This window comes from Pipistrellus hanaki (genome assembly GCF_964339955.1).
Source record: "Pipistrellus hanaki genome assembly, chromosome: 3".
Lineage (NCBI taxonomy): Eukaryota > Metazoa > Chordata > Mammalia > Chiroptera > Vespertilionidae > Pipistrellus > Pipistrellus hanaki.
The window spans coordinates 92,714,677-92,738,650 of record NC_140505.1 but is presented as its reverse complement, the minus strand read 5'-3'; the positions used below and the strand labels follow the sequence as shown (position 1 = coordinate 92,738,650).

Here is a 23,974-nt window from a genome sequence, read left to right as displayed (position 1 = left end):
TTCTTCTGGAAGACAATTAACCATGCTATAATTTCTATTTCCAATGCTTTTGTGGACAGTCATGAATTGAGTTACCTCACTGAATACTGGTCTGATAGCAGACAGAGGGCAGACCTTGTTGGTTAAACTGACAATACAAAAAGCCCTTATACTTCTCAACCCAGAGAAGGCACCAAAGCGTTTCTCACTTACTTCCTCTGACAGGTTCCCATTCATAAACTGTATTGCCAGGTGATTCACCAGTCTTGGGGGGACGCTGCGGTCCATCCTGTCCCCTATATAGGCAAGTTGTCTGGCGATATTCTGGATGATTTCGTCTTGACTCTCAGAATCTGAATGTTCAGGCAGAAGCAGCAAAGACAAAGCAGACTTAGACATTGGTCCTGTTCTACACCCTCATCCTACTGCACCCCACTGCAGAAAGGAATTCTGCTTTAAAACAAAGCCAGCTCCCATTTCCACAGCACACCATGGTGGGATGGGGGGAAAAGAGGGAGTCACCAGAGAATGGCCCTGAATGAGCAGAAGTTTGGCTGAAGAAGCAGACTTCTTCCTGAATACAGATTCAACATCTGCCCACAAAAAGCATCAGTGATACTATGACACCCATGACTATGGACACCTGAGGCTTGAGCCTGGCAACAGCCTTAAGGCTGCTAGTTATGTATCCCATCATCTAACGGGTTTCAGACTCAGAAGTTGTTAGGACAGAGGATCTGCAGTCATACCGAATTAGAGCCCCATCTCTGCCAATCCCTGGTCACGAGACCTTGACACATCCTCTCCTACCATCTTCACAGGGCAGCTATGGGGATCACTGCTTTCCCTAGTCATATCTCACTCAGTAAAACCTCTGTAATCACTCTGACCTAGAAGGCTTTGTACAATCTGCCCAGCCCCTCTAACAGGAACTCTTCCCACTTCTCCAGCTACACTGGCTTCTGTAGAGAGCAGGCTTCTTCTTTAACTTCACAAATGCCACTCTGTCCAAGATCAAACCCCACTTTCACTGCCACATGTCCTCTTCCACGCCCTCCATTACATTCCTTGACACCAGTTTCATAGTTTGTCTGTCTGTAGTCTTTGTCTGACTCCCAGAATGTAAACTTCACAATGGCTCTGATTTTCTACATTTTTTCTTCTTCTTTAAATCTTTACTGTTGAGAGTATTACCGATTTTCTTCTCTCCTCCTACCCGCCACAGCCTCCCTTCACATGGTTCCCAACCTGCTCCAGGCCTTCCCTCTGTGTCCATGGGTAAGATCTTTGGTTAATCTCTTCCAGCCTCCCTTCTCCCCTTCCCTCTGAGATTCATCAGTCTGTTCCATGCTTCCATGCCTCTGGTTCTATTTTAGTCACCTATTTATTTCATTCATGATATTTCTTATTTTGATTTTTAGATTCAATTATTGATATATATGTATTTGTTGCCATTTTATTGTTCATATATATATATATATATATATATATATATATATATATTTATCTCTTCTTCTTCATAAACATTTCCTGTAATACTGGTTTGGTGGTGATGAATTCCTTTAAATTTTTCTCGTTTGTGACGATCTTTATCTGACCTTTAATTTTAAATAAGAGCTTTGCTGGGTAGACTATTCTTGATTGTAGGTCCTTATTATTGATCACATTGAATATTTCTTGCCACTCCCTTCTGGCCTCCATAGTTTCTGTTGAGAAATCAACTGACAGTCATATGAGCACTCCCTTGTAGGTAACTACCTGCTTTTCTCTTGCTGCTTTTAAGATTCTCTCTTTATCTTTTGCCCTTGGCATTTTAATTTGATGTGCCTTGATGTGAGCCTCATTGAAATCCTCTTTACTAGGACTCTGCACTTCTTGGACTTGTAAGTATTTCTTTCACCAGGTTTGGGGAAGTTTTCTGTCATTACTTCTTCAAATAGGTTTTCAATATCTTGCTCTCTCTGTTCCTTCTGGCACCCCCATAATGAGAATGTTAGTACACTTGAAGTTGACCCAGAGGCTCCTTACACTAGCTTAATATTTTTGGATTCTCTTTTCTTTTTGCTCTTCTGATTGGGTGTTTTATGCGTCTTCATCTGCCTCATCATTGATTTGATCCTCAGACTCCTCTACTCTACTGCTGAATCCCTTTATATTATTCTTTAATTATGCTTAATTTCTGGTCCTTTTTCAAGTCTTTGACATTCTCAATAAAATCCTTGAAAGTCTCATGAAGATCCTTGAGTAAGCTTATAATCATGGATTTGAACCTGTATACAAAATTTTGCTTTCTTCCATTTGTTTCATTCATGTCATGTTTCTTTGTCTCCTCACTTTGGTTGATTCTCTGTGTTTGTTTCTATGTATTAGGTAGAGCTGCTGTGCCTCCTTGATTTGGAAGAGTGGCTTGTGTAGTAGGTGTCCTGTAGGGCCCAGTAGCTCAGCCTTCCCAGTCACCTGAGCTGGACACTCTAGGTGAGCCATTGTATGGGCTCTGTGCACAGTCTTGTTGTAGTTGAGTCTTGATTTTTGTTGGCGTCACTGGGAGGAATTGACCTCCAGGACAATTGGCTATGAGGACCAGTTGTGACTATAGTGGGAGAGCTGCTGTGCATAAAATACCCCTATGGAGCAGGACTTGCTTCAGCGGGGCTTTGGTGCTCACTGAGTCTGCCTCTTGAGTGTGTTGCTTATGGATGTGTAGAGTTGTAATCTGCTAGGCTGTTCATGGAGGTGCAAAGTTAGCCACTGCCTGGGGCCACCCTGCAGGAGCTATTTGTTTTGGGCAGGAAAGGCCCAGCTGTAAAGTAAGGCATGCTTATGTTAGTGCAGGGTCTTGGGCCTTTTATTGATCAGTTTGGAGCATGCTGCTCCAGCTGCAGCATGTTTGAGAGATTTTAACAAAGTCTGAAGCCTGAGCCAGAGCAGGACATTCAGATGCAAAAGCCACTGCAAACAGCTTGGGTAGGGCTGCAAATTGGATAGCGTGGGGATCTCAAGGAATCACCAGTGCAGAGAGCACATTGTGGGACATGCTGATGGAAGCTCACATATGGCTGCCAGTCAGATCTGCGATGGGGGATGTCCCAGCACAGGGACAATGACCTCTGCAAGCACCTCTGTCTAGGAAAAAGCTGCTCCCAAGTTCCTGTTCCAATGCCAGACAATCCAGTTCCTCCTCATGTGTCTGGGTCCTCCAGAGCCTCACCCTGGCACTGGGGCAGAGGAAGTAGGACCTTGTAAGTTCAGTTCGTGTGCCAGCCCTTTAAAAGGAACATCTGGGTTTCCAGCAGCCTCCATGTCACTGAGCCCCAGTACCTGCTTGTTTCTACAGCTGTAGTTATGGGCACTTCTATTCCCAGCTGTGGAACCCTGGAGGTCTGGGGTGGGGCTGGGACCCCTTGCTTCTCCACAGGGACGATCTCCAATCTGATGAAACAAACGGCCCACGTGGGTGCTGTTCTAGCCTGTACCACACCTCTGCCCCTCCTACCAGTCTTAATGTGCTTTCTTCTCTAGTGGAGGACTTCCATTTTGCCAGCTTTCAGGTGGTTTTGAATGATGTTGCTCTGTATTTTATTTTACTTTTTATTTTTTTAATAAATCTTTATTGTTCAGATTACAGATGTTCCTCTTTTCCCCCCCATACCTCCCCTTCACCTGATCCCCCGCCCCCGCCCTTACTCCCTGCCACTGTCCTCATCCATAGGTGTAAGATTTTTGTCCAATCTCTTCCCACACCCCTCACACCCCCTTTTTCCCCAAGAATTATCAGTCCACTCTCTTTCTATGCCCTGATTCTATTATATTCACCAGTTTTTCTGTTCATCAGACTTTTTATTGACTTGATTTTTAGATTCATTTGTTGATATGTATTTGTTGTTCATAATTTTTATCTTTACTTTTTTCTGCTTCCTCTTCTTAAATAATATCTTTCAGCATTTCATATAATACTGGTTTGGTGGTGATGAACACCTTTAGCTTTTTCTTATCTGTGAAGCTCTTTATCTGATGTTCCATTCTGAATGATAGCTTGGCTGGGTAATCTTGGTTGTAGGCTCTTACTATTCATCACTTTGAATATTTCTTGACACTCTCTTATGGCCTTCATAGTTTCTGTTAAGAAATCAGCTGACAGTCATATGGGTACTTCCTTGTAGGTAATTAACTGTTTTTCTCTTGCTGCTTTCAAGATTCTTTGTCTTTTGCTCTTGGCATTTTAATTATGGTGTGGTCCTCTTTGGATTCCTTTTGTTTGGGGTTCTGTGCGCTTCCTGGACTTGTAAGTCTATTTCTTTCACCAGGTGGGGTAAGTTTTCTGTCAATATTTCTTCTAATAGCTTTTCCATATTTTGCTCTCTCTCTCTCTTCTTCTGGCACCCCCATAATTCAGATGTTGGTACACTTGAAGTTGTCCCAGATGCTCCTTACACTATCTCCATATTTTTGGATTCTTTTTTCTTTTTCTTTTTCTGGTTGGGTGTTTTTTGCTTCCTCATATTTCAAACTTTGGTTTCATTCTTGGGGGTCCTCTAGATGGATTTCTGTATATTATTCTTCATTTCAGCCAGTGTATGCTTAATTTCTGACTGGTCCTTTTCCTTTTTTTTTTTTTTTTTTGGCATTCTCATTAAAATCCTTGAAGGTCTCACTAAGTTCCTCGGAGGTCTCACGAAGTTTCTCAGCGGTTTCTAGAAGATTCTTAAGTAACCTTGCAACTGTGGTTTTGAACTCTATATACAGTAATTTGCTTTCCTCCATTTCTTTCTTTCATGACGTTTCTTTGTCTCCGCATTTTGGCTTCTTCCATGTTGATGGAGTGGCTTTGTGTGGTTGGTGACCTATAGGGCCCAATGGATCAGCCTCCCTAATCACTTACAGTGGACACTCGTGGTGCACCCCTTTGTGAGCTAGGTGCACAGTCTTGTTGTAGTTCAGCCTTAATTGCTGTTGGTACACTGGAAGGAACTGACCTCCAACCACTTGGCTATGAGGATCAGCTGTATCTATAATGGAAGAACTGCTGTGCTGGAGACACCCTTATGGGGCAGTACTTGCTTCAGTGGGGCTTTGGTGCTCACTGAGTCTTCCCCTTGAGTATGTCACTTATGGATGGATGTTAGGAGTTGAAATCTGGTGTCTTACCCGGACCACTAGGTATAATGGCTCCTGGATCTCCAAGGAGGTGCAAGTCAGCTACTGTTTGAGGCCACCCAGCAGGAGCTACAGCAAGATCTGTAGATTTCTCCTCATTGTTTGGGGTTTGGAAGTTTTGGAGCTCTCTGACCCAACTGCAATTTGTTAGGTTAAGCTGTTTAAGGGCAGGCCATTCTTATGCAAAATCCACTACACACAGCTTGGGTGGGTTTGTAAATTGGGTGGGATTGCAGGGATTCACTAGGGCTTAGCAAACAGTGATGGCTGCCAGTCAGCCATCTCTGCGTCTCTGCATTTCCGCATCCAGAACCAGTACAGTAAACAATGATTCCTGCAAGCACCTCTGCGAGAAAGCCACCCTCACTTTCCGACCAGATGCCAGATAGTCCAGTTTCTCCCTGGGATTCTAGGTCCCCAGAATCTCGCTGGAAAGGAGTTCAGTGCAGTCAGGGGTTTGTATCTCCCTTCTGATTGAAAAAACTGCACTCCAGTCGCCAGCCCAATTTGCGCATCTCTGTACCTCTGTTTTTCTGCACCTCTGCACCTTCTTCCAGTCTCAATGAGCTTTTTTCTTTCCTTCTAGTTGTAGAACTTTTACCTTGCCAGCTTTCCTGTGGTTCTGGGTGATAGTAGTTTTGTCTTTTAGTTGTAATTTTGGTGTGGTTGAGAGGTAGCATATACACGTGTATACCTTATGCCACCATCTTTAGTTTTCTGGTTGCTCTGTATTTTAGTAGTAATTTTGATGTAGTTGTAGGAGGCAGTGAGAACCTGCCATTTTGGTTCTCTCAGGGCTCTGATTTTTTAATGTTTTATTGCCAAACATGCAGTACTGAGAACAATGCAAGGCACACAGAAGATGCTAAATAAACAATTTTATGAACGAATGAATAAGTGATTGAACCCTGTACCTAGCTCCTAGTAAATTTTCAATAAATGCCAACTATTGTTATTTCTCCAATTAAATCTTACACTGTGGAACTTCACTTCTTGAACTTAATTCATTCCAGAAGGCTGTTCGAAAAGCAATTTATTCGAAAACATCATTTTCCCCATTAAAAATAATGTAAATTGAATTAATCCATTCCTAATCCCCAAATCATTCCCTCTTTTAATCTACTGAATTGCCTATGATCAATGTTTCCTTAGCATTTTCACACCCTTAGCAACATCACTCTTGATGGCCTCTTTATGTCTTAAAATTGTGCTAATCATGGATTACAGTCTCTCCTCACCCCATTATCACTGTCCTCCAGTCCACTCTCCACAGTATACTTGGGCCAGCAAGGCACTTACAGGTGAAGATGAGAGGGCATTGAGAGTGAGTGCCTCCTTACATTTTGTACCCTGGGTATTTCATTTGCCTCACTGTGGCACATGAGTATCAATATGACATCACTTTTTTACTCAGAATTTGCCACATGCTCAACTGTGCTGAAGTGAAAAATTACCACCCAGCCTCAAATCACGCTGAACTTCAATTATTCCCTTCAAATGCTCTAGTTAAAGTCAACTATTCACAGGACCTTTCCCAGGCCCTGGCATTTTGATCTTCAGGATTTTGTTTAAGCTATTGCCATTCCCTCTTCCTAATCTCCAGAGAAGAAGCCCCAGTCGCCTAATGGATAAGGCATTGGCCTCCTAATCTCCAGAGAAAAACTACACAACTTCACTGCTCAGCTCAATTCCACTGCAGCCATGAAATTTCTTATGATTTCCCACAGAGAACGAAGTACTCACTACTTTCTCCATAGCTCCCACAGCACTGACTCTGCCTCACTAATCTCCCTAGGCATTTCTCCCATTTCAGCAACTTCAGGAGTCATGGCTGATTCATCTATGTGCAACTAAGTGAATAAATTCACCATGAAATTTATAGTGGTCAGAGCCTCTATTTCTGCCCTGTTCTTCCAAATCTTGTCAGGTACTTACAGAGGGAGAGGTTAAGTGTACAGCTCCATAATCAGTTTTAAAATGCCATTTGAGTCAAGCCAGACTTTCCAGCCTACAAGAAAGGGAAGGTACAGAACAGCAAAGGAGAGCCCAGGGGACAGCCTCTAGAGGTAGTTACTCCTACTAACAGTTACTGCCAGCAAAGCCATTCCTGCCCCTCCTTTCCTAAAGGATCCAGGTGCTCTTATTCCAGTTTAGGGCCAGAAGACATGCTAGCTGGATTCTAAGGCAGCTAACATCTGGCACACCTTGATTAGTGGGGAACTCTTTATTACACATCCCTATCCACCAGCTGTGAGACAGAGCTAGGGGTTCCAAGGCTGGATGGGTTGCTGGTCTCCCTTAAGGCCACCAGAGAGCAGTGCAAAAACCCAGAGATGTAAGGGTATCAGGATTTTACTCCTGTTCCTAAGTAGAGAGGCTTAGGGTCTAGGTCCTTAGAGTTACCTTAGGCTTTTAAGGCAGTGAAACTATCCAGGGCATACACCAGAGTCTCCCATCCTAGAACACACTGGGTCAGGAAACTGGAGTAGGGGTCAGGGACCAGGCATTTTGAAAAAGTTTTTCTTGGAATTCCAATGTGCACACTACTGAGGGCCACTGTTCCCTAATCTGGGAATGGCTAAGCATTCAACATGCTCCCCAGCCTTGCTCCCTCAGCCATCTGCTTGGGATACCTAGTCTCCATCAGTGAAGGCAGCATTAGCAATAAGGAGGAGTAAAAATTGAAGTTGGAGAACAACACAAGGATGTGGGTGAGGAAAGGTGAAAGAAGTCTGGAAACTGTAATGTACCGAGAGGCATTAGCGACCATGGGAGGATGGGGCCCAGCTCAAGGAAAGAGGCCTGGCCTGTCATTTGGTATTTATGCTTTTCTGGGCCTCAGTTTCCTCATTTGGAAGTGATATTCAGAATACTTCAATGCCCCATCCTAATATATAAAAACCCTGGGTCATAACGATCAATAACAACCAATAACAACCAAACCTCGACCAACGGGAAGTCAGCCCTGCAGGCGCGGTGCTCCACCACTGACTGCTGAGGGGGCTGCAAATCAGGGCCAGAAAGAGGCCTGAAGAGAGAAGCAGGGACTGATCCATTGCCTCTGAGGCAGCTTTTGACCAACACTTGCCCCTCTCTCTCCCCGTCTGGCCAGCAGCCTCACCTCCATTTCTTTTTTAATTTTTTTTTTTTTTTTAATTTTATTGCCTCCAGCCGAAGCCGGTTTGGCTCAGTGGTAGAGCGTCAGTCTGCGGACTGAAAGGTCCCAGATTCGATTCCGGTCAAGGGCATGTACATTGGTTGCAGGCACATCCCCGGTAGGGGGTGTGCAAGAGGCAGCTGGTCGATGTTTCTCTCTCGTCGACGTTTCTAGCTCTCTATCTCTCTCCCTTCCACTCTGTAAAAAATCAATAAAATATATATTTTTTTTAAAAAAAGTTAAATTTTATTGCCTCCATTTCTCTCCAGGCCTCCACCAGGGCTGCTGATCAGCACTGCCTTTCTGATCAGGCCCCGTAGATAGGCCCAGAGACACTGACTGGCATAGGTACCAACTAATCAGAACCAAATCTGGGTGCTGTGAAAACCAATGGCTGCCTAGGAGGCAGAGCTTCTGATGCTGATTGTTATAGACACCGACCAATCAGAACCAAATGTGGGTGCTGTGGGGAGCCAGTGGCTGCCTAGGAGACAGAGCATTTAATAATGACTAGCATAGAAACCAATTAATCAAAACCAAATCTGGGTGCTGTGGGAAGCTAATGGCTGCCTAGCAGGTGGAGCTCTGGACGCTGACTGACATTGAAACTGACCAATTAGAACTAAATTGGCCAGCATAGGAGGGCAGTTGGGGGTGAGATCAGGCCTGCAGGGGAAGGCAGTTGGAGGCAAGATCAGGCCAGCAGGGGAGGGCCATTGGGGGTGAGATTAGGCAGGCAGGCAGAGGCAGTTAGGGGCGATTGGGCAGGCAGGCAGGTGAGCATTTAAGAGCCAGCAGTCCCAGATTGCAAGGGGATTGTCTGACTTCCAGTTTAGGCCCGATCCCTGTGGACCTAAACCGGCAGTTAGACATCTCCCAAGGAGTCCCCAATTGGAGAAGGTGCAGGCTGGGCTGAGGGAAGCCCCCCTCTGTGCATGAACTTCGTGCACTGGGCCTCTAGAGTGTGTGTGTGTGTGTGTATTTATATTTATATTTATAAATGTAAGGTGCTATACAGATATAGTCATTATAAAAAAAACTGAGTGGATTTTCAACTAATTGGAAGCTCAGCTAGGCTTGCTCCACTGGAGGAACCAAGTATCACATGACGCAAACATCAATGGTGGACTAACAACACTCAGGTGGAGCTGAACCCAAAGGTCTTTTCTAGCACTCTGGATCCCTAAATGCCACTGGTGACAGCAAGGCAGAAAAGACTGGGCCCGATGCTTACCTGTCTCCTGGCTCTCCAGGACAAAATGGCTGTACTGGCTGCCATCGGTCTGCAGTTCATCATCATGGTTTTCCCGAAGGCAAGCTGGCAAATATAGGTCATGGCCCAACACCTGCAGCTCTTTTTGGAAATTGTAGTTGGAGCAGTTTTGAAGGAAGCCGAACACCAGCAAGTCTGTAATGTGCTCATCCTGGAGGCCTGAACCACTGCTTCCCTAAGATGAAAGGGGGTCAGGAAGGCTGAGCTGGCAGAAGGGCTCTGGGTACTATGGGGCCCCAAATAGCCTCACTAGCCCAAGAGATCTGAATAATTCTATGGGCACAACAGAACTGCAAGAGATCTCATTGGGCAGAGACCAAGTCTGCAACACCTGTATGTAGATGTCAAAGAGAAAGCTCCAATTCTGCACAAGTTGGTTATTTACCACTTAACTGACATCCTGACATTAGCTGGAGTAAGCTTGCTTTTGGGGTAGGAAGCCCAAAGACTGTTTTAGGATGTGAAGTAAATAACATGTAGAGAACCCTCTTGCTTTTGCCAAGTCCCATGTGTCTTTTACCAAACTGAACCCAGCCTTACTGGCCATGGATCCAGCAGTTAGAAGCTCATTCCTCTCCATAATGTCCTTTATGGGCCCAGTATGGATTGTGCAAACAGCAGATTTTTAATAAATACTGGTAGTAGTAGCCAGATACCCTCTCCCCTTGAGCAGGCTTGGAAGGACGTGCTTCTTAACCAAAACCCACAGAGAGCACAGCTCCAGCTCCAACCCAGAGGGGCTGGTGATGGTGGCCCAGCAGCTCTCCATCCAAGAGCAGTGCTACAGCAGTAGCTCAGTTCAGCCTCTGTGCTATGGGAGCAGCATGGGCATTTCTGGTGTGCTGACTGCATTTGGGGCAGTGTTCTTGACAAACACAGGTGAGCACTTGTGGCATCAGCAGTTAGGTGTGCTCAGAAAAATCAAAGATCTAGGATGAGAGGGAGTAATCTGAAAGGCCAGGGATCCAAAGATCTGCTTGTATAAATGCAAAGCTGACATGCTGGATGGTATGAGGTCAGTAGAAAATGAAGGTGCAGGTAAAATTTATTTCTATATTCTAAGTCCTTAGTAGTTTTCTTAAAAAAAAAAAAAAAAAATTTCTTATTGATTTTTAGAGAGAAAATAAATAAATAAATGTAAGAGAGAAACATCGATCAGCAGCCTCCTACACGCCCCCTCCTGGGGATCAAGCCCTCAACCTGAGCATGTGCTCAGACCAGGAATGGAACCTTCAACCTTTTGGTGCATGGGACAATGCTCAAACAATTGAGCCATACTGACCAGGGCAGTCCTTAATATTTTTCATTAGAAAATTCAGAAAACATTTAGAGGACAGTTTTTAGGAGGCAAATAGTTTTCAATAAAATGCTTACATATTGTTATTCAGCCTGTAGTTCTCTAAAATTATTCCTAAAAAAATGGGAGCCCAGCTGGCATGACTCAGTTGTTGAATGTTGACCTATGAACTAGGAGGTCACAGTTTGATTCAGGTTAGGGCACATGTCCGGATTGTGAACTCGATCCCCAGAAGGGGCAGCTGATCAATGATTCTCTCTCACCACTGATGTTTCTATCTCTCTCTCCCTTCCTCTCTGAAATCAATAAAGACATATTTAAAAGAGGGGGTGGTGCCAAAACCGGTTTGGCTCAGGGGATAGAGCGTTGGCCTGCGGACTGAAAGGTCCCAGGTTCGATTACGGTCAAGGGCACGTACCTTGGTTGCAGGCACATCCCCTTTAGGCGGTGTGCAGGAGGCAGCTGATCGTATGATTCTCTCACATCAATGTTTCCAACTCTCTATCCCTCTCTCTTCCTCTCTGTTAAAAATCAATAAAATATATATTTAAAAAATAATATTAAATAAATAAATAAAGAGGGGGTGGTAATGTTATACAAAAGCTCTACTGTCAAGCCCTGGCCAGTTTGGCTCAGTGGTTAAAGTGTCAGCCCATGGTTTGATTACCACAATGCAGGTTAGATTGCAGGTTTGATTCCCAGCTGTATGGAAGGCAATCAGACTATGTGCCTCTCTCACATCAGAATCAGAATCTCTCTCTCGCTCTCCCTCTCCCTCTCTCCCTCTCTCTCTCTCTCTCTCTCTCTCTCTCTCTCTCCCCTCTCTCCCTCCCTTCCATTGTCTGAAAATCAATGGAAAAAATATCCTCGGGTCAGCATTTAAAAAAAACACACAAAAAAACTTGCCCTAGCTGGTTTGGCTCAATGGATAGAGCATTGGCCTGCTGACTGAAGGGTCTTGGGTTCGATTCCAGTCAAGGGCACATATGATCGCAGCTTGGTTCCCATTGGAGTGTGTGCAGTGATTTTCTCTCATCATTGATGTTTCCTTCTCTCTCTCCCTCTCTTTTACTCTCTGAAATCAATAAAAATATATTTTAATAAAGCTCTACCGTGAAAATAAATAAAAATGTATTTTAATAAAGCTCTACTGTGAAATAATTCCAGGAGGAGCTTAGAAAGTCAAGAACGGGCTTCATTTCCACCTCATGGTGATGTACTGGTTACAGAGAAGACTGGGGCAGTGTTATGGGGTGAACTGTGTTCCCCAAAAGGAAACGTTTAAGTGCTAGGCACAAGTACCTATGAATGTGACCTTATTTGGAAATCAAGTTAAATATCAGGTCATCCTGGATTAGGGCAGGCATCTGCCACTGGTGTCTTTATGAGAGGAGACAGAGTTTTATATAGAGACACAGAGGGACAATGGCATGTGAAGACAGACTAAAAGTAGAGTGATGTGCTTAACAACCAAGGAGCACCAAGCACTGTTGGTAGCCACCAGAAGCAGGGAAAGAGGCATGGGACAGATTCTTCATCAGAGCCCCACAAGGATCCAACGTTGCTGACCCCTTGATTTCAGACTTCTAGCCTCCTGAACTGTGAGAGAAAACACTCAGCTTGTGGTATTTTGTTTCAATAGCCCCAGAAAACTAATATAGGCAGTTTTTTCCTGACGATTTCCTTTCGATCTAGAGGTTGATAAATAAGTGTCCAAAGTCTGGATGGAGAGCAATTGTTGCTAATCACTATGCCAGATCAGCTTATCAAATATAACTTCAGTAATCTTGGCTTTTGTCATGGAAAGTTAAAAGAATAGAATTGGCAGAGAGGAAGAAGCCAAGAGTGACCCATGCAGCCAAATGTTGAGCACCAGGCTGGCTGAGAAGCAGTATGAACAGACTCCATTCTAATAAATAGGCTGGAGTTCCACAGAATAGGCAGTAGGTTCAGAAGACTGACAGTATTGAACTCTAAGAACAAATAAGAACCAGTGATAGTATGACCTTTTTTGATCCTTTCAGTAATGAAAGTTAAAATGGGTATCTCAAAAAGATAAAATATTTGATAGTTGTTTATTCTTTAGGTCATAGGAAAAAAATTTTAGGAGAGAGGAGAAACCAAGATGGAGGCATAGGTAAACAACTGGTCTGCCGCTCGCACAACAATTTAAAAAATTAAAACTAATACAAAGGACATCTATCACCCCAAATCACGGTAAGGCTGGCTGAAAGAGAAAGGAGTGCAAGCGAGAAAAAGCTGAGGAGCCCAGGTATGGAGGCACACGAATCGGGCTGGTGGCGGGTGACTGGGTGTTCGGCTTTTCTTTTCAACCTGAAAGGAAACAAGCTCCCTATCACTTTGAAAACCAGTTTCTGGGGTCACATGGGGGACCCAGACGCCTATGGGGAGAAGCTGGTCTGCCGGCCATCGGGTCCGAAGTGAGGGTGGCAATTGCAGAGGTGCGCGCAGCAATTATTGTTACTGTGCTGGATCACAGGAAAGCGTGGACTTGGATGGCTGCCATCACTGTTAGGCACGCCCCAACCTAGTGATGTCCTGAGACACCTCCCCAGCCTGAGGCCCCGCCCCGCCCTGAGACCCTGCCCTGAAGTCCCACCCACACATTCTACAGACCCGCCCAGGCACCACACAGCTGCTTTTACATATGAATGGCCTGTATTGAGACAGTTTAACCAGATATAAACTGCAGCTCCAGCAACAAAACCGCCAAGTCCCAAGCAAACAGGAGAAAACTGTAGTTCTCGCTGTAGCTCCTGCAGGGTGGCTTCAGACAGTAACTGAACTGAATCCCATTAGAGATCCAGAAGCCAGTGTTCCTAGTGGTCAATTTTAACCACTCACACCCATAAGTGACACATTCAGGAGAGGGACTCAGTGAGCACCAAAGCCCCACTGAAACAAACCATGTCTCCAGCACAGCAGTTCTTCCTATATAGACAGAGCGGGTCCTCATAGACAATTGGCCTAGAGATCAATTCCTCCCAGTGTACCAACAGCAATCAAGGCTTAATTACACCAAGACTCTGCACTCAGCCCATAAAGGGATATACCAAAAGCGATCACCCCAGGTGATTGGGGAAGCTGAGAGTTCACCTACCACACAAAGCCACCCCATCAACAAAGGGAGGAGACACAGAAACATGTTATGAATGGGAGAGATGGAGGAAAGTAAACTACTGGACGACACAGAGTTCAGAATCACATTTATAAGATTACTCAAGAATCTTCTAAAAACCTTTTGAAACTTGATGAGACCTCCAAGAAGCTTGATGAGACCTTCAAGGACCTTAAAGAGAATACCAAAAAAATGGAAAAGGACCAGTCAGAAATTAAGCATACAATCTCTGAAATAAAGAATATACAGAAACTCAACTATAGATCAATGTACCCCAAGAATCAAACCAAAGATCTGGAATATAAGGAAGAAAAATTCACCCAACCAGAGAGGCAGAAAGAAAGAAGAATCCAAAAGTGTGAGGATAGTGTAAGGAGCCTCCGGGACTGCTTATAATGTACCAACATCCAGATTTTTGGGGTGCCAAAGGAGAGTGAGCAGGATATTGAAGGACTATTGAAAGAAATAATGATAGAAAACTTTCCCTACCTGGTGAAAGAAATAGACATACAAGTTCAGGAAGTATACAGAACCCCAAACAAGAGGAATCCAAAGAGGAACACACCAAGACACATCATAATTAAAATGCCAAGGGCAAAAGACAAAGAGGGAATCTTACAAGCAGCAAGAGAAAAACAGCTCGTTACCTACAAGGGAGTACCCATACGACTGTCAACTGATTTCTCAACAGAAACTATGCAGGCCAGAAGGGAGTGGCAAGAAATATTCAAAATGATGAACAACAAGAACCTACAACCAAGATTACTCTACCCAGCAAAGCTATCATTCAGAATTGAAGGTCAGACAAAGAGCTTCACAGACAAGAAAAAGTTAAAGGAGTTCATCAACACCAAACCAGGATTACATGAAATGCTGAAGGGTATTCTTTAAGGAGAGGAAGAAGAAGAAAAGTAAAGGTAAAAATTACGAACAACAAAAAGACATAAAATACATACCTACCAACAAGTGAATCTAAAACTCAAGTGAATAAAAAATCTGAAGAACAAAATGGACTGGTGAACATAATAGAATCAGGGACATAGAAAGGGATTGGACTAACAATTGTCAGGGGGAAGGGAGTCTGAGGGGTGAGGGAAGAGATTGGACAAATATCTTACACCTATGGATAAAGTCAGGGCCGGGGATAAGGGCATGGGGTGGAGTTGGGAATCAGGTGGAGGGGAGTTATGGGGGAAGAAGGGAGAAAGAGGAACACCTGTAATAATCTGAACAATAAGATTTATTATTAAAAAAAAATTAAATCATAAAATAAAATAAAAATTTAGGAGAAATGATCAAAACTTAGAAGTTAAAACTCAAAATTACAAAACTTTGTAATATTTCTTGCTAGAAATATTACAAAATTCATCTAAAGGAGGCATGCTATAAAGTCAGTTATGGTGCAGAGAAAAAGATGGAAAGCTATCCAAGCATAATCCTGGTTCCCAAACCTGGTGAAAAGAGCAGCAAATAAACAGAAAAAAAGGACGAAATCAATCTTACTTTCTAAAAAAAACAAAGAAGAATGCTACAATATGGTTGAACAGTACCATACAAGTAGTAAAAAATTAATTTAATTTAATTAAGTCCAAACCCAAGACATTGTGGTAAGTGAAATAATCCAGATACCAAAGGGCAAATATTATGTGACTACTTCTATGAGGTACTGGAATTCGTCTGATTCAGAGAGACAGAAAGGAGAGTGGGACTGGGGTGATGGGAAGTGAATGTTTAATGGGGACAGAGTTTCCAATTGGAGATAACACTTCTGTGGATGGTGGTGGTGATGGTGGCACAGCAATGTGAATGTACTTAATGCCACTCAACAGACACTTTAAAATGGTAAAAATGATACATTTTATACTATGTATGTTTTACCACAATATTTAAATTTTACCACACTTTAAAAACACTGAGACAAAATAATTGAAGAAAAAAGTAAGAAAAATCTATAACAGGAATAAAATTCTGATGGTGGGTGAAGAGGCCAAAACCTGACATGTCAGCAGAGATTGCTGTTTCACTGTGAACCTTGATTCTGTGGGACACTGGGCAACTTGTGTCTGTTTTCTCACCTTCAAGGGGAAAAAAATAACATGAGAAATAATTTGAGAGTAATTATATCTACCTTCCTAAACTGAAGCTATAGCAGGAGAAACAGGATGCTGTGGGAGACAGCACTCCTAAAGTTGATAAGCTAGTCGAGCATAATGAGGCAGTGTGGTTCTAACCCAAAGACAGCTCAAGAGTGCAGAAGAGGAGACAGAACTTCAAGATGTAAGGGGCTAGAATGGGTAGGTTTAAAGGACCAGAACAGAAGAGTGTTTTGGTTTTTGAATAGGCCTTTTTCAGCACGGGGAGCTCTCTTCTGTTCAATTAACTAATGTCTGCTAAGCTTGAGATGTCTCTGGTCCTCCAGCTGCCAAGCAGTTCCCATGCCGAAACCAGTTTGGCTCCGTGGATAGAGCATCAGCCTGTGAACTCAAGGGTCCCAGGTTCAATTCCGGTCAAGGGCATGTACCTTGGTTGCGGGCACATCCCCAGTGTGAGGTGTGCAGGAGGCAGCTAATGGATGTCTCTCTCTCATCGATGTTTCTGTCTCTCTCCCTTCCTCTCTGTAAAAAAAAAAAAAAAAAAAAAAAAAAAAAAATATATATATATATATATATATATATATATATATATATATATAATTTTTTTTTTTTAAATGCTTTAGAAGGCTGTTCAACAGTACCTATGGCAAACCTTGGGTGCCAGGTGCTGCTATATGGCTCAGGATCAGAACCTGTGGGTCACTGGGAGAAGCAGAAGGCTAGGGTGTGTAGACAGGCCAGCCCTGGTGCTGGTGGCCTTGAAAACATTATAGAATTTGGCAATGAAAGGAAATAGAAAGACTTATAGTAAGTAGATGAATAAAGGACAATTGATTGGATATACCATGATTTTCTCTTCTAAGCTCATTCAACAGTATAGACAAGGCACAGGTTAAGTACCATTCTATTGAAGGCAGGGGGAATAGCCTATACGACCTCTGGGTGACCTCTTCCAAGAACTCTATATCTTTTATTCTTTCGTGTGTGCCTGTGTTTATATACTTTTATTTTTTTTTAATTTATATTTAATGTTCAAAGTATTACATGTCCCCAAAACTCTATACCCGTGGTCGGCAAACCGTGGCTTGCGAGCCACATGCAGCTCTTTGGCCCCTTGAGTGTGGCTCTTCCACAAAATACCACAGCCTGGGCAAGTCTATTTTGAAGAAGTGACATTAGAAAAGTTTAAGTTTAAAAAAATTGGTTCTCAAAAGAAATTTCAATCATTGTACTGTTGACTAATGAGTTTGCCGACCACTGCTCTATACCATACACACACACACACACACACACTGAGTGGCCAGATTATTATGACCACCCCATCAGTATTTCATTGGGCTACCTTTTGCCTTCAGTACTGCGGCGATTCTTGGCATTGACTCCACAAGATATTGAAGGTGATGCAAGGAATCTGACACCATGCCTGATAAATAGCACTGTCCAGTTCTGTGAGAGTTGATGGTTGTGGAACCAGCTGCCTGATGGCTCTTTTAATTTTGTTCCACAAATGCTTAATTGGATTGAGATCTGTTGATTGTGGGGGCCACCTAAGCAAGGTAAAGTCTCCCTCATGTTCTTGAAACCACTCCTGCACAATATGAGCACCGTGGCATGGCACATTGTCTTGTCGGAAGAAGCCATCTCCATTGGGATATGCCATCAACAAGATAGGATGAACTTGATCAGCAACAATACTTAGGTATATTGTGCTATTCAGACATTGTTCCACATGAATTAAAGGGCCCAAATCATATCAGGAAAACATGCCCCAAACCATAACACTGCCCCCATGAACTTGAAGGGTTGTACTTATGCATGTGGGGTGCATGTTTTCATGCTGTTTCTGCAAAATTCTCACTCCACCATCTGCATGATGCAACTGGAAATGTGATTCATCGGACCACATGACTTTTTATCAATGCTCGACTGCCCTATCCTTGTGTTTCTGTGTGAATTTGAGACATTTTATCTTGGTAACTGCAGACAGCAAAGGTGTTCAAACAGGCCTTCGGCTTCCATAGCCTGTATGATGCAGTGTACAGCTAATTTGCCTACAAATGTCAGGTGGTCATAATAATCTGGCCATTCAGTGTATATATATATCATATATATATCTTATCTAATAAAAGAGTAATATGCAAATTGACCATCACTCCAAGAAACAAGATGGCCACCCCCATGTGGACACAAGATGGCCTGCATGGGAGGGCAGTTGTGGGCAGTTGGGGTGACCAGACCAACAGAGGAGGGCAACTGGGGGAGATCAGGCCAGCAAGGGAGGACAGTTGGGGCGCACCAGGCCTGCAGGGGAAGACAGTTAAGGAGGGGCCAGGCCTGCAGGGGAGGGCAGATGGGGGGACCCAGGCCTGCCAGGGAGGGCAGTTGGGGGGTACCCAGGCCTGCAGGGGAGGACAGTTGTGGGCGATCAGGCCAGCATGGAGGGCAGTTAGGGGAGACCAGACCAGCAGGGGAGGGCAATTGGGAGCACCAGGCCTGCAAGGGAGGACAGTTGGGGGGGGACCCAGGTCTGCGGGGGAGGGCAGTTGGGTGGGACCAGGCCAACAGGGGAGGGCAGTTAGGGCAATTGGGTCAGCCATGGAGCAGTGAGGTGTTGATCAGGCTGGAAGCAGAGTGGTTAGGGGGGTGATCAGGCTGGCATACAGAAGTGCTTAGGGGCAATGAGGCAGAAACAGGTGAGCAGTTGGGAGCCAGCAATCCTGGATTGTGGGAGGTATATCCGACCACCGGTTTAGGCCCGATTCTGGTGGGGTCCCAGATTGGAGAGGGTGTAGGTTGGGCTGAGGGACACCACCCTGTGCACGGATTTCGTGGACCTGGCCGCTAGTGTGTGTGTGTGTGTGTGTGTGTGTTTATTGATTTCAGAAAGGAAGGAAGGAAGGAAGGAGAGAGATAGAAACATCAATGATGAGAGAGCATCATTGTCTGCCTCCTGCATTCCCCACACTGAGGATTGAGCCTAAAACCCAGGTATGTGCCCTGATGGGGAACGGAACCTATAAACCTGGTTCATAGGTCGACACTCAACCAGTGAGCCACATCGGCCAGGCACTCTATAGCTTTTAAATGGTCTCAAATCAGAAAGCCTCCTTATCTCAGTTGGTTAAGCATCATCCTGATTCACCATAGTTGTGGGTTTAATCCCCAGTCAGGGCACATACAAAAAGCAACCAAGAATGCATAAATAAGTGGAACAACAAATCTATGTTTCTCTCTCTCTTTCCCCCTTTCATCTCTCCCCCTCTCTCTAAAGTCAATCAATCAATCAATCAAAATTTTTAAAAAGAAAGAAAAAAGAAAGCTTCCTTGAAGCTAGGCAGAAGGTATAGGAGGAGGGCTGGAAAGCAAAAGAGAAAAGGAGGAGAGTGGGAAAGGACAGAGGTAAGAGGGGCTTTCTCTCCTCTATTTATTGCACCCAAGTCAGCTGGAAATGTGAGGCCCCTTCTACAGAACTGTCACACAAGGTGTGACTTACTGGTCTGAAGCATAAATAAGCTGGTCTCAGCTGCCCTTGCTTCCCACATCCCTCCTCCAGAAACATCTGACCTTGGTATCCATGGCACAGGCAGCTGGAGGCTTGATTGGATTCTGGTTCACAGGTGTCCAAGGCAGCAGACTGGAGGGGGGCACACAGACACACAGGGTGGGTGCTGGGTCCCTGTAGTGATAGCCCTCTGGGATCCTCCTGAAAGAATCAAGAATGCTGTCCTGAGCTCTGGCTTTGAGGCACTCCAGCCCCAAAGTGGGCTCCCCTCGCCATTCCACCAGCTTGCCTTGGATGGCCACTTTCCTCAGTAGAGACTCGCCAAGGTGCTGAGGGCATCCCAGGCTCCACCCTCCAGCCTCAGGGTTCACTCTTCCATCCAGCTCACTGAGCAGGCAAGGAGAGCAGTCTGATTATGAATACTGTTTAAGTAAATACTTACATTAGTGAGTTTAGCTAATAAAGCATACCTAGAAGTTTTTAGGAAATCCATTTTATTATTACACTAATAGGGCCACTATAACTTTTCCTTTTAACAACAAAAGTGAAAGGAGTTTTAGGGATAAAAATAGGCATGTTTAGGGAGTTTAGGAATAAAGAAGGACCATGGGGGAGGAATGCATAGGTGAGGGCTTGGAGCTGCCAGAAGGCACACATTCACAGAGGGGAGAAAAAAAAGTGCCACAGCATAAGGGGAGAAGAAGACATCCATTTACAGAAGATAAGGGAAAGCCACAGGGTATAAGAGAAAGAGGAAGACATTCCTTCACAGGAGACATAGAAATGTTACAAGATTGGGGGGGGGGGGAGAAGGGGCACTAACGTGGGGGTTGGGCTTTGACGCTACAAAAAGAGTGACCAATTGGAAGGCAACATCAAGAGACATAGAACTACAGCCTTTACAAACCTTAGCAAAAAAGAACTTAGTGGGTTACCCCCTTGAAACCCCCTCCCTTCGTAGGAGTCTGTATTTACTTCTAATTTCTACCCATTTCATCTACCAACTTTTGTCCATGGCTTAATTCTTCGAATCCAACTAAAAAAGGATCCGGGAAAGAAATCACCCTTGCATTCTGCTCAGGAAAACAACCCAAATCAAAAGCACCAACCCATCCCCTCAGCATACTAGTACAACAGTTCTCAGAGCTCCACACTATCACCATTTTGTTCCACACAGCATGCTGAGAAGCAGGCCTTGTACAATGCTGATGTTGACTTAGTAGATGAGAAGATAAGGTTTGGGGAGTAAGAGACAGCGAGGAAGGCCAGATAAGATGATTTGTTCATATAGAAAGAGTTCCTATAAAATGTTTATAACAAAAGAGAAAGAATGCATAGTTGATAATTACACAAAAGATTAAAGTTCCATATGGCATATATCCCAACTAAATAAACCATCATAAACAACTGACCAGACAAAAGTCAACTGAGGATTGAATTAAAAAGATTACATCCATAAAAATGGAATATATATAACCATGAAAAGGAACAAGAGATCTGTGAGTGCATCCATACAGAGATGTCCAAACTGAACAAAGTGAGTAGACTCTGGAGCTCTCAGCACGGAGACTTGCCATGGTGCTGAGAACATCCTGGGCTCCACCCTCCAGCCTCAGGGTCCACTCATTTTAATCCTATTTTAAAATGCATTTGTGTGTGTGTGTGTGTGTGTGTGTGTGTGTGTGTGTGTCCAAACAAAATATTAGGGAGAGCAGCAGGTTATTCACAAAAATCTGCTCTGACCCCTCTTGCCAGTTGGCTGGTTATATACATACCAAGAAGAAGATAGTTACTTGCAGCTTCGAGCTACAGGTGTAAAGATTATTGTGTAGGGCAAAACCTGTCAAATTTGGCAAATTCTTGCGGCTCCTAAATACACAGGCCGTAAAAAAAACAACAACAAAGAACAGACAACCACTGTCTTCAGTAAAAAGAAAGAGCAAGACTCTATCGCCCACCACACACCTCAAGGTCACTCAACATCATACCCCATCCACCCCTGGCCCACCACTTAATCACCTATCTGACTTTGAATGTGGCACACATTTTGAGCTTGTTTAATGCAGGCACAGTGTTTGGGGCTAGAAGAACAATGATACAAATGACCCACAGGTCCCCGCTCCATTGAAGCATATTTACCAACAACACAAAGAACTATAAATACAAACACTCTTTTTAAAAGTGTGTACTGTTATAAGAACCCAATCATTGATGTAGCCATCAAAATTCATAGTGCCTATGAGAGTGGGGAAGGACATGTAATGAGAATAGAGCCACAGTTGTCTAATAATTATTCACCTCACTAACTATAGATAAGACGTTTTCTTATAGACCTTGGGAAACCAGGATGAAATAAGACTGTAAAAAGATAAGATGCCTCAATGGGCCCGTTACTCAGAAAATAAATATATATTTTTAAAATACTAGTATATCTTTATTGATTTCAGAGAGGAAAGGAGAGGGAAAGAGAGATAGTAACACCAATGATCAGTGAGAATCATTGATTGGCTGCCTCTTGCACATCCCCTACTGGTATCAAGCCCGCAACCCAGACCCTTGACCGGAATCGAACCTGGGACCTCTCAGTCCGCAGGCTGATGCTCTATCCTCTGATCAAACCAACTAAGGCAAGAAATACATTTTGAGACAGACCAAGGACAGGGCACACTTTGATTTGGTTGCTACACCTGGACCCTGACCCTCTCTGGGAGTTTTTCTCAGGAATGCTGACCATGCTCCGGTCCCAGGAATGGGCTAAGCTGTTTGTAACATCAAAGATTAGCCACCTGGTTATCAGACTTTGAACTCCTGAAGGCCGGACTGCAGACTCTATCATCCCCTTTCCATGGTACATTTTTAGGTCCCAGCTGCATGTAAGTATCTTCTCCCTGGTGTGTATATAACCAGCCATCTGGCAAGAGGGGTCAGAGCAGATTTTTGTGGTTGACCTGCTGCTCTCCCATTCTGCTGACATTATTGGAATAAATGCTTACATATGATTCAACCCTGTCTCTGCTTAATTGGCTCAAGTAGTGGCAGATAGCCCAGACCCCTTGGTTGTCTAGTTATACCTACTGCATACCAGGAAAAACTATATGTAATATATAGATATTCATATATATTTTTAGAGATTATCTTTATAAAGATACTAGAGGCCTAGTGCACAAATTTGTATATGGGTGGGGTCCCTCGGCCTGGCCGGCAATTGAGGCCTATCAGGGGACCAACTGGCCTGGGTGAGGGACTCCGGAAGGTTGGACAGCCAATCCCCGATGGGGGCCTATTGGGGGGCCACTTGGCAGGAGGTAGGGATCACAGGAGGTTGGCCTGTTGGAGGTAGGGACCAAGGGAAGTTGGCTGGGGGGGCAGCAGGAGGTTGGCTGTGGAAGTGCACTGACCACCAGAGGGTGGTCAGTGCGCGTCATAGTGACTGGTTGACCTGTCGTTCCAGTTGTTTGGTCATAATGGTTGCTTAAGCTTTTATATACAGTAGGTCCTCGGGTTACACCAGAGATCCATTCCTAGGGCACAACATAATGCAATTTTTGCCGTAAGTAGGAACCCACCTACATAAGCACCTATGTCACTCACATGGAGCACAAGCATAGCAGTAATGAAATGAAACAGTAAAAAAAAAAAAAAATGTAAGAGAAACCAAGATGGCGGCATAGGGTAGGCACCCGAATGCAGCCTACCACAACAAATTTGAATTTAGAACTGGAAAACAGGGGAGGCATTGCCCTGAAGCGCTGGATGGTTAGCTGAGAGGAGGCTCTGCCATCTGGGAAGGAGAGAGAAGGCACGCTGAACCTCAGGAACTGTGAAGGTACAGAGAACTGTGTGCGCGAAAAGGCTCGGGCTTACTCCTGGCGCGGACAGAGGAAGGGCGCTGGCTTACTCCCAGTGCGCACGGAGAGGGAGCCGGGGTGAGCTCGCTACTGGCTTACTCCCGGCGCGAGGAGAGGGCGGACAGCTAATGCTTGGCTGGCTTTCTTGTTCAAGAAGAAAACAGAATCAGCCTATTGCTCTGATAGACGGCCCCAGACAGGGAGAGGCCAGACTGTCAGGCAGTGGGCAGAGATCTCTCGGAGGCGTGTGAAGCCCGAAGCCATTACTGCGGGACTTGGGGAGGAGCCAAAGGGAAATTTTGTCTGCACCAACCCGAGACTCTGCCCCATCTGTGGCTGAGCACAGAAGCTCTCCCAGAGGCTGGCTTTCTCTAAGGAGGGACTGGCCGGAATCCAAAGCTTGTCTGCGCCTTTACCAAAGAGGTGTGAGCGCCTGCAACCAATCTTCCGAAACTCTCCACGAACAGGACTTTTCTAAGGCGAGACTGATAGGGAACCAAAGATTGTCTGCGCCACCCCAAGACACCGCCCT

General features: G+C 44.5%; 2 protein-coding genes across 21 annotated transcripts in view; one reads left to right on the top strand and one right to left on the bottom strand.

Moving 5' to 3' along the window:
• The window catches only part of BID (BH3 interacting domain death agonist), a 76,889-nt gene that overhangs the window by 9,855 nt on the left and 43,060 nt on the right, over positions 1-23,974 (bottom strand). For 8 of the 13 annotated variants that reach the window (XM_084878626.1, XM_084878628.1, XM_084878620.1 and 5 more), the window contains 4 exons: positions 19,884-19,981; positions 19,657-19,795; positions 9,525-9,738; positions 193-332 (listed from right to left, as the gene is read on the bottom strand). In XM_084878626.1, coding sequence (XP_084734752.1) covers positions 193-332; positions 9,525-9,738; positions 19,657-19,795; positions 19,884-19,933 — 543 coding nt within the window. In that variant the 5' untranslated portion in view covers positions 19,934-19,981. The remainder of the gene's footprint in view (positions 1-192; positions 333-9,524; positions 9,739-19,656; positions 19,796-19,883; positions 19,982-23,974) is intronic. The other 5 variants (XM_084878630.1, XM_084878621.1, XM_084878622.1 and 2 more) reach the window with 2 other exon arrangements.
• The window catches only part of BCL2L13 (BCL2 like 13), a 226,624-nt gene that overhangs the window by 168,767 nt on the left and 33,883 nt on the right, over positions 1-23,974 (top strand). The window contains exon 6 of one of the 8 annotated variants that reach the window (XR_014794603.1): positions 6,737-9,512. The exons of 5 other annotated variants lie outside the window; for them this stretch is intronic. Coding sequence is in view for 2 of the 3 variants with exons in the window: in XM_084878590.1 (XP_084734716.1) it covers positions 6,737-6,781 (45 nt within the window). In the remaining variant the exon portion in view is untranslated. Of the gene's footprint in view, positions 1-6,736; positions 9,513-23,974 lie in introns of those variants that run through there. 2 more of the 8 variants (XM_084878590.1, XM_084878589.1) reach the window with 2 other exon arrangements.